The 14,905-nt window shown below is 46.6% G+C and overlaps 1 protein-coding gene across 1 annotated transcript; it reads right to left on the reverse strand.

The window, feature by feature from the left end:
• Nucleotides 1-10,056: 10,056 nt before the first annotated feature.
• GUCA2B (guanylate cyclase activator 2B) lies at nucleotides 10,057-14,263 on the reverse strand. Its single transcript, XM_009935177.2, has 3 exons — nucleotides 14,189-14,263; nucleotides 11,022-11,211; nucleotides 10,057-10,124 (listed from the first exon to the last, which is right to left on the reverse strand). Exons 1-3 carry the CDS (start codon nucleotides 14,261-14,263, stop codon nucleotides 10,057-10,059), a joined length of 333 nt encoding a protein of 110 aa, XP_009933479.2.
• Between the last annotated feature and the right edge of the window lie 642 nt (nucleotides 14,264-14,905).

Raw genomic sequence — 14,905 nt, forward strand, 5'->3', positions numbered from 1 at the left:
GTTCTACCGCAGAAATACCTGAGAAAGACTTTAAAAGACCTTTGCTTCAGAAATGCTCTTTTGACTGTGGCTTTTTGCAGATGCCCCTTGGCTGCTTGTTCTCACAGTCCATGTAAGAGTTTTCACTCATAGCCAGAGCCAGCCCTTCCTCAGAGCCAACTGCTCGCAGCAAGCTGTGAGACCTGCTTCTTGACAGAATCCTTTACAAAGCGGGGAAGTACTGAACTCTGTTCACAACTACGAAGGACATTTAGCTCAAGGCACAGCTTGCAGTCTAAATTTCCAAAGGTCAAAGTGTCAGGTTAGCCAATGAAAACCATTTTTTGGATGCAGCAGCATAAGAGGCTGATTTTCTTAGGCAATGTGTAGTCAGAGTAGCCACCAACTGAATCTCTGACTGAGTCTTAAGTGGTCAAGCAGTCCCTCCACAATCTTGCCAGGAGGAAATTTTACTGGACCATTTCAATATTAATTCCATGTCTACCTCATGTTTGTGACTCTTGAGCTAGCTTGCATCCAGCACCCTGAGCTCTTTCCAAAACAGATACAGTCTGGGACATGGTGGAAGGAGTGTGCCTCCTCACCACTGCCAGCCAGTGTGCATCCTCCAGGCAGTGTGCTTGTTCCTGTGCAGCCCTCACCACAGCACAGATTAACTTGGTCCTTTTCCTAGACCTCGTGCATGCTAAATGCCTGGGTTATTCGGGTATGGAACGGTGACATGTGATTGTGTTTATGAAGCTTCAATATGGCTACTCAAGTTTCCAGCTTTAGTGTGTCACGTGCTGGAGCATAAAATCTTTTCTTGGGAAGAACAATAGGTCCGTATGATACCCCTATTCTCCTTTTCTAGCCCACTTCATTGCCTTCAGAGGATCTTTAGCAAAGGCAGATGGCTCATGAGATGATCCATGTAAAAGTCCTCTTCTTAATTCACTGGTTCCCCATTTTTAGCTGTAGGTCCCAGAAGTATTTGGACTGCAGTCCCTTTCAGTACTAAACATAACTCCATAACTCCAACTCTGGATGACTAGCTGAAATAATGTGAAGCATTTATGATACCACAGAAAGGATATGGTGAACCCCAGCCTGACCTGTGAAGCTCAATTTGAGAAGTGCTAACTGGAGCCAGGAATACTCATAGAAACTTCTCTTAGTTGAATGAAAGGTGGAAGCAATTTGAAAGAAAAGTTACTGTGTGTCATGACAAGGTAAATCATTTTTATCTTCAGAAAAAGAACATTTGTTTATCATTCACACAGAAGAAAACTCAGTGAATGAGACAATGAGATCATAACTCAGTAACTTTCATCACATCATAATAGGAGGCAGGAAATGAATGAAACATGCAGACAATAAATTATACTGCTATAAATTATAGCAAGTGGTAATCCTGAATTTCCCACAGAGAATGAAGTGTTGTAAAGCTCAGTCTAACTTACTTCTTAGGAAAACACCAGACTTATGAGAAAACACCAGATTTATGAGAAAAAATGGGGAACTTACAGAGATGCTTCTGTCTCAGTGTAGCAGGTAGGGCCTGCTTCGTGTTGTGCAACTCGCTTGTGAACTCTTCAACACAACCACCCAAATAAATAAGTGGATGAAGAACACAAACTACCTTCTGAAAAGAGAATGATAGGAATGCATATGGCATGATGGACATTGGATACACAGGAGCTGGCCAGACAAATGAAGATTGTTATGAATCTCTTTGAGCCATCTGAGAGATGTTGACTGTTGACTAACAAGCTCTCCAGCTTGCAATGTAGTATTGTGTGCCCTTGACCATGAAGAGGTTTCAGGAGCAAAAGTCAAAGGCTGACTGAATTTTCTCGAGACACTCACCTGTGTAATCTAAGCCTATATCCAAGGAATGGAATCTATCCCTCCGCTTTGGCTCCAGGGCATCACATTCTCCAAGTGCTATTATTTAAAAAAAAAAAAAAAGAGTAACTTGTGAATTAAAGTATTTCTTAATGTGCTGAGAAGTGTCTGCATGACATCCTTGGCTAGGAACTTGGCTCCTGAATCAGTTTTTTGCAGTGCTGGCCTTTTTCATACAAAAAATATCAGCTGTGCTTGAACTATTGAAGAGTGAGAAGAGTTGAGGGGTTTAACAGCCATTTCCGCCCTGCAAGTGGGAGAGCTCTCAGCTTCTGGAATCCATGAAAAGGTAGAATGGCCTTTTAGATAGTGATGGTATCAGGGCCCTGAGGGCAACAACAGGCCTTAATGGTCCTGACCAGTCTCAGCTGGGGTCTACACCCACACCCTGGCTATTGGCTTCAGTCCCCGTCTGAGCTTTGTTTCCACCACAGCCGCAGCCATGTCTGTGGCCATGAACCCCATTAAAAGGGACCTCAACCCATGGGCTGATTGGCCAGGCTGACTATGGACTTGTGTTTTCGTTATGGACCTGCCTTGCAGCCATGGGGCAGTATCAGCTCCTGGGTATCATCATTGGACTTGAACCTGACCTGAACATTGGCTTTCCAGATTGACCTCAGTCCTACCTCGTCACCATAAACTCTTCTGATAATCTGGACTTAGCTGAGTTTGGCTATGACCTCTGGGTCTGCTGTGGTCTCCTCACCCAGGCGCTGTAGGACTGCACCATGGCTGGTGAGGGCCTTGCTCCACCAGCCATGGGATTGCCCTTGGCTCCCCACCCCCTCAAAGCATCGTGATTCAGAAGTCACTTGTAGAACAGAAGTGAAAGAATGAAATTTATAATAGGAGGATTTTAAGGGAAAAAATAATGGATTAGGAAACTAGAAGGATGTGTGATTTAACAAAAGCCTAGTGGTTTGGTGAAAAATAAGGAAATCAACCTGATCTTTTCTCATAATACAAATTGCCTAGTGGAATTGCCAGTGAGTCACTTAATTGTAGTCATTTTTCAGGTGCCGAGGTCTTGAAGAACGGAGTTTGGACTGTGGCTTGATGCCCAGAAGCTGACTATGTCAAAAGTAGTTCTTTCTGATATAGGACTTCATTCAACCCAGCATCTGGGTTATAAACATAAATGTCATGAAGCATTGTCAGGGTGTGGTGATAACCATCTGCTCCCTAAGGGATGGGGAGTTGGGAGCCAATGGCAATTCCATGGCCAGTGGAGCAGGGATCTTATCAGGCACAGAGCAGTCCTACAGCACCTGGGTGAGATGAGCAGGCCAGACCTAAAGACTGCAGTCAGGTTCACAGAATCACAGAATGGTAGGGGTTGGAGGGGACCTCTGTGGGTCATCTAGTGCAACCCTCCTGCTGAAGCAGGGTCACCCAGACCAGGCTGCACAGCACTGCGTCCAGGCAGGTCTTGAATATCTCCAGAGAAGGAGACTCCACAGCCTTCCTGGGCAGCCTGGGCCAGGGCTCCGTCACCCTCAGAGGGAAGAAGTTCTTCCTCATGTTCAGATGGAGCTTCCTCTGCTTCCGTTTGTGCCCGTTGCCCCTTGTCCTGTTGCTGGGCACCACTGAAAATAGTTTGGCCCCATCCTCTTGACACCCACCCTTGAGATATTTATAAACATTTGTTAGGTCCCCTCACAGCCTTCTCTTCTCCAGGCTGAACAAGCCCAGCTCCCTCAGCCTCTCCTCGTAGGAGAGATGTTCCAGTCCCCTCATCATCCTCATAGCCCTCCGCTGGACTCTCTCCAGCATCTCCTCATCTTTCTTTAACTGGGGAGCCCAGAACTGGACACAGTACTCCAGATGGGGCCTCACTGGGGCAGTGTAGAGGGGAAGGAGAACCTCCCTTGACCTGCTGACCACACTCCTCCTAATGCACCCCAGGATCCTGTTAGCTTTCTTGGCAGCCAGGGCACACTGCTGGCTCATGGTCAACCTGTCATCCACCAAGACACCCAGGTGCCTCTCCACAGAGCTGCTCTCCAGCAGGTCCGCCCCAAGTCTGTACTGATGCATGGGGTTGTTCCTCCCCAGGTGCTGTACCCTGCACTTGCCCTTGTTGAACCTCATCAGGTTCCTCTCTGCCCAACTTTCCAGCCTGTCCAGGTCACGCTGAAAGACAGCACAACAAACAGTTCAATCAAGACTTCAAATTTTCAGCAGAATTCATGGTGATGAGGCAGGTCTGAAGTTCATTCAGGAAGTCAACGTGCAGCTCAGGGCCAGATCAGACAGAGCCCCGTGATCACCAAGCAGGTCCATAATGAAGAGACAGGTCCAAGCTCAAGCTGGGGAGTTGATCTGTGGGTGGTGGTCCTGATCATCAGGGCTCATGGATAGACAGAGACATGTGGTGGTGGAGACCAGTAGTCCTACAGTACTTCGGCTGTGGTGGAGACTGGTACTCCTACAATGTAGCTCAGGCAAGCCCAGAGCTGGACTGAAATGAAGCCCATGGGCGGGGCTTGTGGGTGGAGGCCTCAGGTGACCTTGTCAAGGCCATTAAAGCTTTCTTGGTGCCCTCAGAGCCCTGACACATAGCATGAAAACACCTTGACAATGCAGTGCAGGATCTGCTCTGTGCTCTTTAGAGGGAAAGAGGACAATGATCAAAGGCTTCTCTTTTGTGACAGGAGTAGCCAGTCATCACCACGAGCACTCCTTCATAGCTGCCATGGTGTCCCCCTGTCTTACGATGACTATGCTTTTGGCTTGTGCACCAATCCGCTCCGACATGGCCTGATTAAAGAAGCAGCAGATAACAGCTGTCTATGGAGGAACATTTCTCAATGTGACTCCCAGGCTCCCAAGATCCCAACAGGGAATGCCTTCAGACCTTTCTAATCCCCGGCAATAGTGTATGGATGGGCAGCCCAGCCTCTGGCTGGTGGGGGACGTTCAACTGCTCTGACAGATTGCATGTCAGAGTGAGTACAGAGATGCCTTTCGTCCATGTTAGTGAAGTGCATTTTGTATTTAAGAAGATGGCTCCTACAGGCATTCCCAGCTCTGCTCCTCCAGGCTGAGGATATGCTCAGCACCAAAGCCATGGACAGAAGTGGGAGACCTGACATTTGTGGCTGCAGGAACGCAGGTGCATTTCTCCATGTTGTCTGTCTTTATCTGTGCTTCTCTTTCCATCATTGGGACGTTTCATCACGATCAGATATGTGTGTTGTCTACTTTCTTCCCCTTCCAGTTCCCTGAGAGTTGGGTTCACATGTAGGTAGGAGGAAGAAAGGAGGAGTCTGAAGCTCAGCCCTTGGGGTGGGGGCTATGTTCTCCATGTGTGTCTGTGATGGACGGCAGATATCACCTGCTGGGCTTCTCTGCTAGAGGAAAGGCCAGTCCCAGCTCTGTCATGTGGGGGCTTTAGAAACTCCCTGTCAATCCAGATTTGTGCTTCTGTTGGCTGTAAAATGCTCTGCACTAGGCAGCAGGTTCCAGCCAGCGTGCGGCTCAGGGTCCTGATCCCCTGATAGGGCTGGCCACGCTCATCAGCCTCGGGCATTTGCCCTATGACTACGCCATGAGGTTTCTTCCCTGGGGTAGCTCATGCACCTACGGTCTCAAAAATCTTCAGCCTAGCAGACCAGTTCTCAGCTTTTGTTAAAATAATAAACTCCTGACACTATTTGTACTCCAGTGTGTGCTCAAGACGTAGCCTGAGCCTTTCATTCCTAACCAAAAAGCTTAAACCCCTCACTTCTCTGTGTTAAACTGAAACTCTTCTCCCACCCCTTAAATACAGGAGGTGGAACTTCCAGGAAACCCCCAAATCTCAAGAGATCATCTATAAGATCCTAGAAGAGAGAACTCCTCAATCTCATGAACACAAAGGCATGTACGACCTCTACCCATCTTTAGTAGCAGAGGGGAGCTGTGGAGGGAAGCGGGGGCACTGCTCGCTGGGCATTGGCAGGGCTGTGTACACAGACATCAGCCAGCAGCCAAAGTTTGCCTGCCCTTGAACACACTTTGAGACGAGGCGGTGGGAGGAAAAACAGACTAAAAATATGCTGTTAGTCTCAGGGTATCTGACGCTTGCCTGAGGATATTGGCGATTGTTACAATTTAGGATGGTTCTCCCCTCTACCCTCAAAAGGTGCAATTAGGTGAAATAACTGAGCTGAGCCAGCACCTTACTGCTTCTGAGCAAAAGACTGTGATTAGTTGAAGATCTTGTCTTTCTGTGTCAATAAAGACAATGAAAGCTAGAGGATATTTCTTTGAATTATATCTTGTTTATCTTTCACAGCATCATAGAATCACAGAATGTTTGGGGTTGGAAGGGACCTCTGTGGGTCATCCAGTCCAACCCCCCTGCTGAAGCAGGGTCACCCAGAGCAGGCTGCACAGGACCTTGTCCAGGCAGGGCTTGAATATCTCCAGAGAAGGAGACTCCACAGCCTCCCTGGGCAGCCTGGGCCAGGGCTCCGTCACCCTCAGAGGGAAGAAGTTCTTCCTCATGTTCAGATGGAACTTCCTCTGCTTCCGTTTGTGCCCGTTGCCCCTTGTCCTGTTGCTGGGCACCACTGAAAATAGTTTGGCCCCATCCTCTTGACACCCACCCTTGAGATATTTATAAACATTTGTTAGGTCCCTTCTCAGCCTTCTCTTCTCCAGGCTGAACAAGCCCAGCTCCCTCAGCCTCTCCTCGTAGGAGAGATACTCTCATTCTTCATTCGCTCTCTCATTGCCTGTGTGTTTAGTATGCTGACCTTGAAGGTGATGCTGATGAGAACAGGGTCAAAGGAAGAGATTGCAGCTTTCCTGTGTGGAGGAGCACTTTTAGCATTTGCCATGTGGTTACTTCTTATATCAAATAAACCTTCTCCATTAAAGTAGTAACACTCTGCTAGCTAACACATGGACACCTCCAGTTGCTAGTATGTCTCTTAACGCAGCATTAGTAGTTCACCAAGTGTTGTGGGTTTGTGTGGCAAGGTTTTCGTAGCAGAGGAGCTATAAGGGTGGCTTCTATGAGAAGCTGTGAGAAGCTTCCCCGTGTCTGATAGAGCCAGTGCCAGCCGGCTCTAAGATGGACCCGCTGCTGGCCAAGGCCAAGTCAGTCAGCGACGGTGGTAGCACCTCTATGATAACGTATTTAAGAAGGGGAAAAACATGTGGTGAGACGGTAGTTGAGAGAGAGGAGTGAGACGATGTGAGAGAAACAACTCTGCAGACACCAAGGTCAGTAATGAAGAAGGGGGAGGAGGTTCTTCAGGTGCCAGAGCAGAGACTTTTCCCCTGCAGCCCGTAATGAAGACTATGGTGAGGCAGGCTGTCTCCCTGCAGCCCACAGAGGTCTGTGGTGGAGCAGATCTCCACCTGCAGCCCATGGAGGTCTGTGGTGGAGCAGATCCTCACCTGCAGCCCATGGAGGACCCCATGCCGGAGTAGAGGGTGCCTGAAGAAGACTGTGACCCCGTGGGGACCCTGTGCTGGAACAGGCTCCTGGCAGGAGCTGTGGACCCATGGGGAGAGGAGCCCACACTGGAGCAGGTTTGCTGGCAGGGCTTGTGACCCCGTGGGTGACCCACACCAGAGCAGCCTGTTCCTGAAGGACTGCACCCCGTGGGAAAGAGCCACGCTGTCGCAGCTTGTGGAAAACTGCCTCCCATGGGAAGAACTCACATTGGAAAAGCTTGTGGAGAACTGTCTCCTGTGTGAGGGACCTCAGGTTGGAGCAGTTTGTATCCCACAGACTGTGTGCTGGTCACAGCGGTCAATCTGATAACCCAGCATGATCAAATCCTTGCTCTGTTCTGAGGGTGCTGTGCCTACAGCCCTAGTTCCCAGAGACTGCTGGGAAACACAGTCCTCAAAATACGGTTTCTCTAGTGCATTTTCTACAGCGTGCTACAAAACTGGAACTCCACTCCTGCCTGTTGTTTCTTAGCTTTCGTGTTTTTTTTCTTTTATTGTGTGCCACTGCTCTTTCCCCTCAGGGATACAACCCTCCTTCTGTATAACCCCCAGTTATCAGAAATATCATCCAGCAAGTGCAAAATGGAGGTCTGAGTCCCTGTTTTAACCCCCTCTTTCTGTGTGTCAGGACAGTGCTCTACACACCAGGCCATAACCATGGTGCTCCTGTTGATGGCAGGGCTCTGCATACAGAGCACTGGAACAGGCTGCCCAGGGAGGTTGTGGAGTCTCCTTCTCTGGAGATATTCAAGACCCACCTGGACAAGGTCCTCTACAGCCTGCTGTAGGTGATCCTGCTTCGGCAGGAGGGTTGGACTAGACGACCCACAGAGGTCCCCTCCAACCCCTACCATTCTGTGATTCTGTGGGTGGAAGTTTTGGGGAGAAGACACCCGAGGGTCCCCAGTCCAGCCCTCTCACCCTGCTTGAACACTGTGATTATAGAGCAGGGAGAGCTTGGTTCTGGTCTTGTTGCCAGCAAGTCTTCCTTGCAAAATGCACAATCTGTCCTCTGTACATGAGCTGCTCCAGGATGGTGTGCTAAGACTGACTGATTTGTCAAGTCTTGTCAATTTTGCCCAGGCAGTGTTCTGAGTCAGGCAATCCAGGCTCCCAGAGGTGCCAGTCTCAAGGCAGATGGAAGAGCCTTGGTGTGAGACTCTCTCTGGCATTTGCTGCTGGATGTCTTTCGTCCTGGAGTAGTCAACATACTGGATTTGAGGAAGGGGATTGGATATTAGGACAAATTTCTTTACTGAAAGAGTGGTCAGGCATTGGAACAGACTGCCCAGGGAAGCGATTGAGTCACCATCCCTGGAGGTGTTCAAAAAACGTGTAGACATGGCACTTTGCGATATGGTTTAACAGGCATGGTGGTGTTGGGTTGATGGTTGAACTTGATGTTCTCAGAGGTTTTTTCCAACCTATGATTCTATTAATGCTTTTCTGCATCCACAGAGCTTTTCTGTCAAATGAAACAGGAATTTACACACCCAATGTTGTTTATTGTGAACATCAAATATGGATTTAGGCACCTTGTTCCTGGGATAAGTGTTTAGCTTTAGAGCATTGACAGTCTCTTGAGAACTTGGTTGCTGAGTTGAGGGCCCCATATACATGAAATGGAGACAATATTTCAACCTTTAAAAGTAAAAGGGAATAATTTAAAAGCTATGATGCAGTCTTATATTACTATGATCCATATAAGGACCACAAATTGATTTATGTTCAGGACAATATTAGCAAGATATCTTTTATTCCAGTGAAGACCCAGACATGAAAGAACTTATACAGGAGAAAAGCAAGTAGGCAAGCTGACTATCACAAAAAAAAAACCAAACCACCCCAAAGCCCAGCAAAAACATTAACACCCCCCCCCCCCATCTGCCAAATTATTACTAGCTTTTGTTTCATATCCAGCTGATAAACACGGGCAGATCCTTTCTTCACAATATTGCCACCAATAAATAAAAACACAAGGCAATGCTTTAGTTTCAAAGTGATTCCAGCATTGCAGTTTGGACTTCCTTTCTCATAAAGAGCTTAATGGACATGAATCTCTGTCAAAAGAAGGAAGCTTCCATACAACTGTGTAGAAAGTGTTCCTGTGCTCCTCTACATCCGTTACCTAAACTGCCAACAATTAGTACAAGTAACAGACTGAGAATTTTCTGGCTATGCAAGTGTTGCTAAACACCAGTAACTTGTCCCCAGGTTACCTGCTGCAGTTCTGTTACAAACATACGAAGACCTACAGGTAGAAAGATCGCTATCCAAGACATGGGAAAGCATGGGCTGGAAAAGATGATAACCCAATGGTGCTGGGTGCTGTGTGTAGGGGAGGCCAAATCCCAGGCAAATTTAAGTATTAAAAAGGCTGCAGGAGACCGTTCAGTTTCACCCATCGTGTTCTAATCCAAGCAAAACAGTGGAAAATGAAAGTGTGCCCAGGACATTTTTGTTCCAGCGTGACACAACTCGTGCAGAACTGACAGCTCTCAGATGAGGTTCGCAGTCTCCTTGTTGCCAGAACTGCACTGCTGGTGGCACCTGATCCGACTGTTCCAGGACTACTCCGGTACATCTACATGGGCCAGCAGCTCCAGTTTGACTGGGGTGGAGCTGGAGCCCAAATATTGATTTGTGAAAGTCCCGCAAGATGAATGCACAAACCTCCTCAAATGACACATCTTCTCTGGAGTGTTTTGTCCTTATTCAGAAGCAGCCAGCGCAGGCAGCATTGGCACAGATTTCACACAAATCAGCTTCTCGCACAGCCAGGTCTGTTGGAGAGAAAAGAGAGGGTTTCAGTGAGATGGCAAGAGAATTTCTTCGAGAGCAGAAACGCATACCAAGGCACTTGGAGATGCTTTCCATTACTGTTTTATGAGATTTAATGTTCCTTGAAGTTATTACTAGTATAAGTAAAGTTAGTTCTTGCAAAACTTTGGCTTAAAGAATGAAATCAAACCTGAATTCATTGGGGAAACAATGGGAACATGAGGAGGCAAGAGAACAACATGACATCTTGTGGGATGGTGGTGGGGATGTGGCTTGTAGAATAACAACATTCGTTATACTCGCAGTATTTCTTCCTAAGGTGTCCGTTGTATTGGCCAGTAGATAAATGCCACATAATAAAGCAAAAAAAGCAGACACCGTAGCAGTCAGTTCAAGAGTTGCTGTGCGTGTCTTGGAGACAGATCATGCCAAAGAGTGATGAACCTCATTTACATCTCACACCTCTTTCAGACTGCCTGGAAAAACACTTTCTTCTACACTGATTAGGGAGAGCAATTAGACCTGCTCAGGACTCGTAGTTAGCTAGAACTGAGTGATATAAACCTGCTTTTCCTGTAAGCCAGAGGAGATGGTGGGCTCTCTCGCATTAAGTCTTGCATGTCAGTGTGCAGCTACTTGGAGGAAGTTTTTTCATGGTTACGGAAGCCTGATCTGTACAGGCAACAGCTAAGCTCAGCACAGCAGGAATTTTCTTGTAGGGGCTCACAGCTAGTGTAGTCCAGCCCTTGCAGGAGGAGTAGTACAAAAGGCAGAAAGGACTCGCTCATCTGCTTTAGAAGTGACAGAACAGTAATTACGTTTCTTTGCCTGCTGCTATTTGAATGCTTAAGGTTGAAAAGTGTGATGAAAATGGCAACTATGCAATATGAGCTACATACTCAGCCTCTCAAAAATCATGGCTGCATCTTCTCTTTTGCACACAGATTGGAGCTCCTCAGGGAGATCTTCTTCATCACATGGAGAAGAGCTAGCCACTAAAGCTGCCATGCGAGGGTTGATGTGTGTGTTCTCATCCATAAGCTCCTTTAGCTTCTTCACAGACTCAAGGGAGAATTTCAAGTCTCCATCCTATGTAGTCAGAACCAGAAACAAGAGAAGTCAGGAAATCAGTCCTTAGGCAAATCCATTCCATTTCAAACATGATCTCTCCCAGAAACTGTACTACAGGGCAAAGATGGTGTTGAAACAAAGCCTAGATAAAATGGGCACCAGGTGAAGGCAGGATGATCAGCTCTTCACGGCAAAGACCTTTCAGAGCAGCAGTGGGACCTGGCTGGCTAGTCAGGGTTCTCGCTGTGTATCACAGTGGACAGAGGAAGAATTGAGGCATTTCTCACTCCCACGAGAGAGGCCCATAAAATCTGGGGTCGAAAGACACAGACTGGGAATCTTCAGCCTAGAAGAGGGATGACTGGGCAATACGTGGCAGAGATTTACGAAATCGTGGGTTGAGTGGCGCTAAATGGGAATTTATTTTGTTCACTCTTTCTTCTCATACACCGGCAGAGAACTTGCAGTGTTGGTTGCCATGTGGCAGGCTCTAAGCACACAAAAGGAGCTATTCCTTCACATTGCACGTGGTTAAGAGCTGAAATCCCTCACCCCAAGGCACTGGGGCAAGTTTCCATTAATTTAAAACTTGGCCACCCAATTAATGGAACACCAATTACTGGCAGCATAAATATGACACTTTGGACTCAAAGCTCATACCAAAAGCTTCAGGAGGCTAGGATAATATTCTGTGAAACATTGCTCCATGTTTTAGATTGCTAGAGCCTGTGCATCTGTTAATGGTCATTCCCTTAGTTTCAAGTGAGTCCCGCTGTTGAGGTCATAAAGTTAAGTTGCAGGTGGTGCAAATGTTAAGCTAGGTGCCTAAAGTCTGTGTAGGTCTGCAGATAATCAGAGTTTGGCCTCGAGGAGGAATAAGCATTTTCAAATTGATATTTAGCATGTGTTTTAACCTGGTTTCATGACCAGTCAGTAGGATGATGAAGTAACACCAGAATAAAAGTGCAGTGACTCTGCTACAGCATGAGACCAAATATTGCCACTTGTTTCCTAGTGTCTCAAGCCCAGTGTTGAACAGTGTGAGATTGGGGGGAGGGTAGTCGGTTTGGGTTTGTTGGGTTTTTTTCACAGAATGAGAGAATGTTGGTGTTAAAGAATTAAAAAACCCAACCAGATAAACTCTGGACATGCATTTACTTAAAGTCAAACTCTTTTCTTCTTGCAATCAGTTTATGATTTTACTAAGGTCAATTTATCAGTCATGGCTGCCTATGAAAAATTACCTTTTCCTGTTGAAATGCAGTTCTAGATTCATCTATTGGTCTTAGACCTCAAAAGCATACAACAGGGAACTAAAAAAATGGATTTCCACAGGTACAGGTTCAGAGAAACCAGAAAGTATGAATGAACCCTGAGATGTCTATGTCCTGGTGAAAAAAAAAAAAAAGGAGCAACAGAATTTAGCAATTAGACCTTAGTAGTCCAAGTTCAACAAGGAGTTGCAAGGAGTAGTCCAAGTTCAACAAGGAGTTGCAAGGAGTGCAACACATAAGCAGAGTACACTGAACATATATTGGGGAAAAAACTGAATTAATGATTAATGAGATAAGAAGTCAAACTACAAAGAGGAGCTGAAACTCCAGAGCTGCACCTTCTGCACCTGTACCCAACCTAGAAACAGCTACTCTCACTCAGTTCTTTATTTTATGCCTCCGAGTGGAAAATGGAGATTTTTTTCATTAAGAAGGAAGCTATCTCTTCCCCAGGAGACTCTAAATGTTAAGGAATGGTTTGGAAGAAACGAATAGCTTAAACCTGAAACCTCAGGATATCTCTGACACCCAGAGGAGAAGAGGATGATGTTTCAAGGCACAAAGGTAGTACATTATCCCTGGAAACCTACTGTCAATAATTGTTTAAGAAATACTAGTTCTTTTGGTGCTCTGAGGAAGTTATGTACGTGGCAATCCAAATGAATTCTCCCAAACTGTTTCTAAGAATGAGTGCAGACTGATCCAGCACATCCCAAGTACAAACAAGAGCTCTGAGGTTCCTTCTTAACTGCTTCCATCTTGCGTGTAACATCAGTGATAGGTGCTGTGTATTTTGGAAAACCTGACAGAGCCTACTCTAAGAGCTTGTGTGCCTATCAATGAGTCATTTGATCTAGCCAAGCATTTCTTTCACCTTTTTTTGTTTATATATATGAGAAGTGCATAGGCTCCATCACATAGGCTTGAAGATCATTCTCATAAAGAACTTCCTGCCCAGAAGCAGGTGAGACAAGACAATTTCTGTTTTGTCACAGCTTGTTTACGTCATTCTATAAAGTTAGAGGTGTTCCCAGGTCTTGCAGCTTCACAGCACATGGCATTGTGTGCAAAAGCAAACTCTGGAAAGGCAATGCCTCAGTCAGCAAGGAGTTTCAGAGCAGTGATAGGGCTGGTGAAGTTAACTGAACTTCAGCAGCATGTTACTAATACCTGAAGCATTTTACAGAAAGAAGAAGTGAACCACAGAATCATAGAATAGTTTAGGTTGGAAGGGACCTTACAGATCATCTAGTTCCAACCCCCCTGCCATGAGCAGGGACATCTCCCACCAGCCCAGGGTGCTCAGAGCTCCATCCAATCTGGCCTTGAACACTACCAGGGAGGGGGCAGCCACAGCTTCTCTGGGCAGCCTGGGCCAGTGTTTCACCACCCTCATGGGGAAGAATTTCTTCCTAAGATCTAATCTAAATCTGTCCTCTTTTAGTTTACAGCCATTCCCCCTTGTCCTATCACTACACACCCTTGTGAAAAGTCCCTCTCCATCCTTCCTGTCGGCCCCCTCAGGTACTGGAAGGATGCTCTAAGGTCTCCCCGGAGCCTTTAAACCATAGGGAGATGAAGTTGGATAGCAAGCCAGAGCTAAGCAAAAATTCAGGTCTGTTAGTTTAGTTCAAGATTCCTGTTGCAGCCGCAACACTTCCCATAGTATCAGTACTTTGTTGAACTTGCAATACCAACAAATGAAAGAGCAGAAAACTCACCTGGACGTAGACTGCCTGGGAGCTGTGCACCAGTAGAAGGACTGCGAGGAGTGTAAAGGACAGAAAGCCTTTCATAGTGCCTGCAAAGTGTAGCCTTTCCTTACCGGAACAGATTTTCTTTTCTCTGATTTTGGTCTTTCTCTGTCTTTCTTTTGTGTCTCTCAGACTTTCTCTCTCCTTCTTAGTGCTCAGACTACCCAGCAGTCAGAGCTGTGTGCTCCCAGTGCAAAGCTGGAGCTTTATAAAGACTTCACACAGCACCTGCTTGGTAATTCATTAATCTAAAGTCTTTATTGACGTATAATAAACCCTCAGTGGACTATCAGTTATGTGTTCATGAGCAGAGCAGGCCAGTCACACCCAGGCAGACCCTGGGGTTTATGAGTCTCTCCCACTTTGAGAAACTGGCTGTGACACAGGCAGGCAAAACATTCCAGCCTACAATAAACAAATGGTGGAGAATGATCTAACGCAACGTCTGAAACTCAGTCTCCATATGGGGAATGTACGCAGGTTTCTGGCCACTTCCTGCAGAACGGTGAGAAAGAGTGAGCTTTGGAAGGAGACAGGAAAAAAAATGGATCTCTTGCGCTGATTGCTGGCCGGTCAGTTCCCTCTTCTGGGGATTCCAGGTACAACCAGGGTAGCAATGGACCGAGGCCGATGAACATGGGCTGTGCCTGCATATACCCAGATCTAAAATGTCATCTTGCTGCC

The sequence above is a fragment of the Opisthocomus hoazin genome, chromosome 16 (assembly GCF_030867145.1).
Source record: "Opisthocomus hoazin isolate bOpiHoa1 chromosome 16, bOpiHoa1.hap1, whole genome shotgun sequence".
In the NCBI taxonomy this organism is placed as follows: domain Eukaryota; kingdom Metazoa; phylum Chordata; class Aves; order Opisthocomiformes; family Opisthocomidae; genus Opisthocomus; species Opisthocomus hoazin.

Excerpts from the sequence above, each read along its gene's own strand:
- GUCA2B (XM_009935177.2), bottom strand. The coding sequence starts at position 14,263 with ATGAAAGGCTTTCTGTCCTTTACACTCCTCGCAGTCCTTCTACTGGTG. Across the intron at positions 11,212-14,188 it reads CCCAGGCAGTCTACGTCCAG|GATGGAGACTTGAAATTCTC; the intron begins GTGAGTTTTCTG and ends CTGACTACATAG. Across the intron at positions 10,125-11,021 it reads CATGATTTTTGAGAGGCTGA|ACCTGGCTGTGCGAGAAGCT; the intron begins GTATGTAGCTCA and ends TCTCTCCAACAG.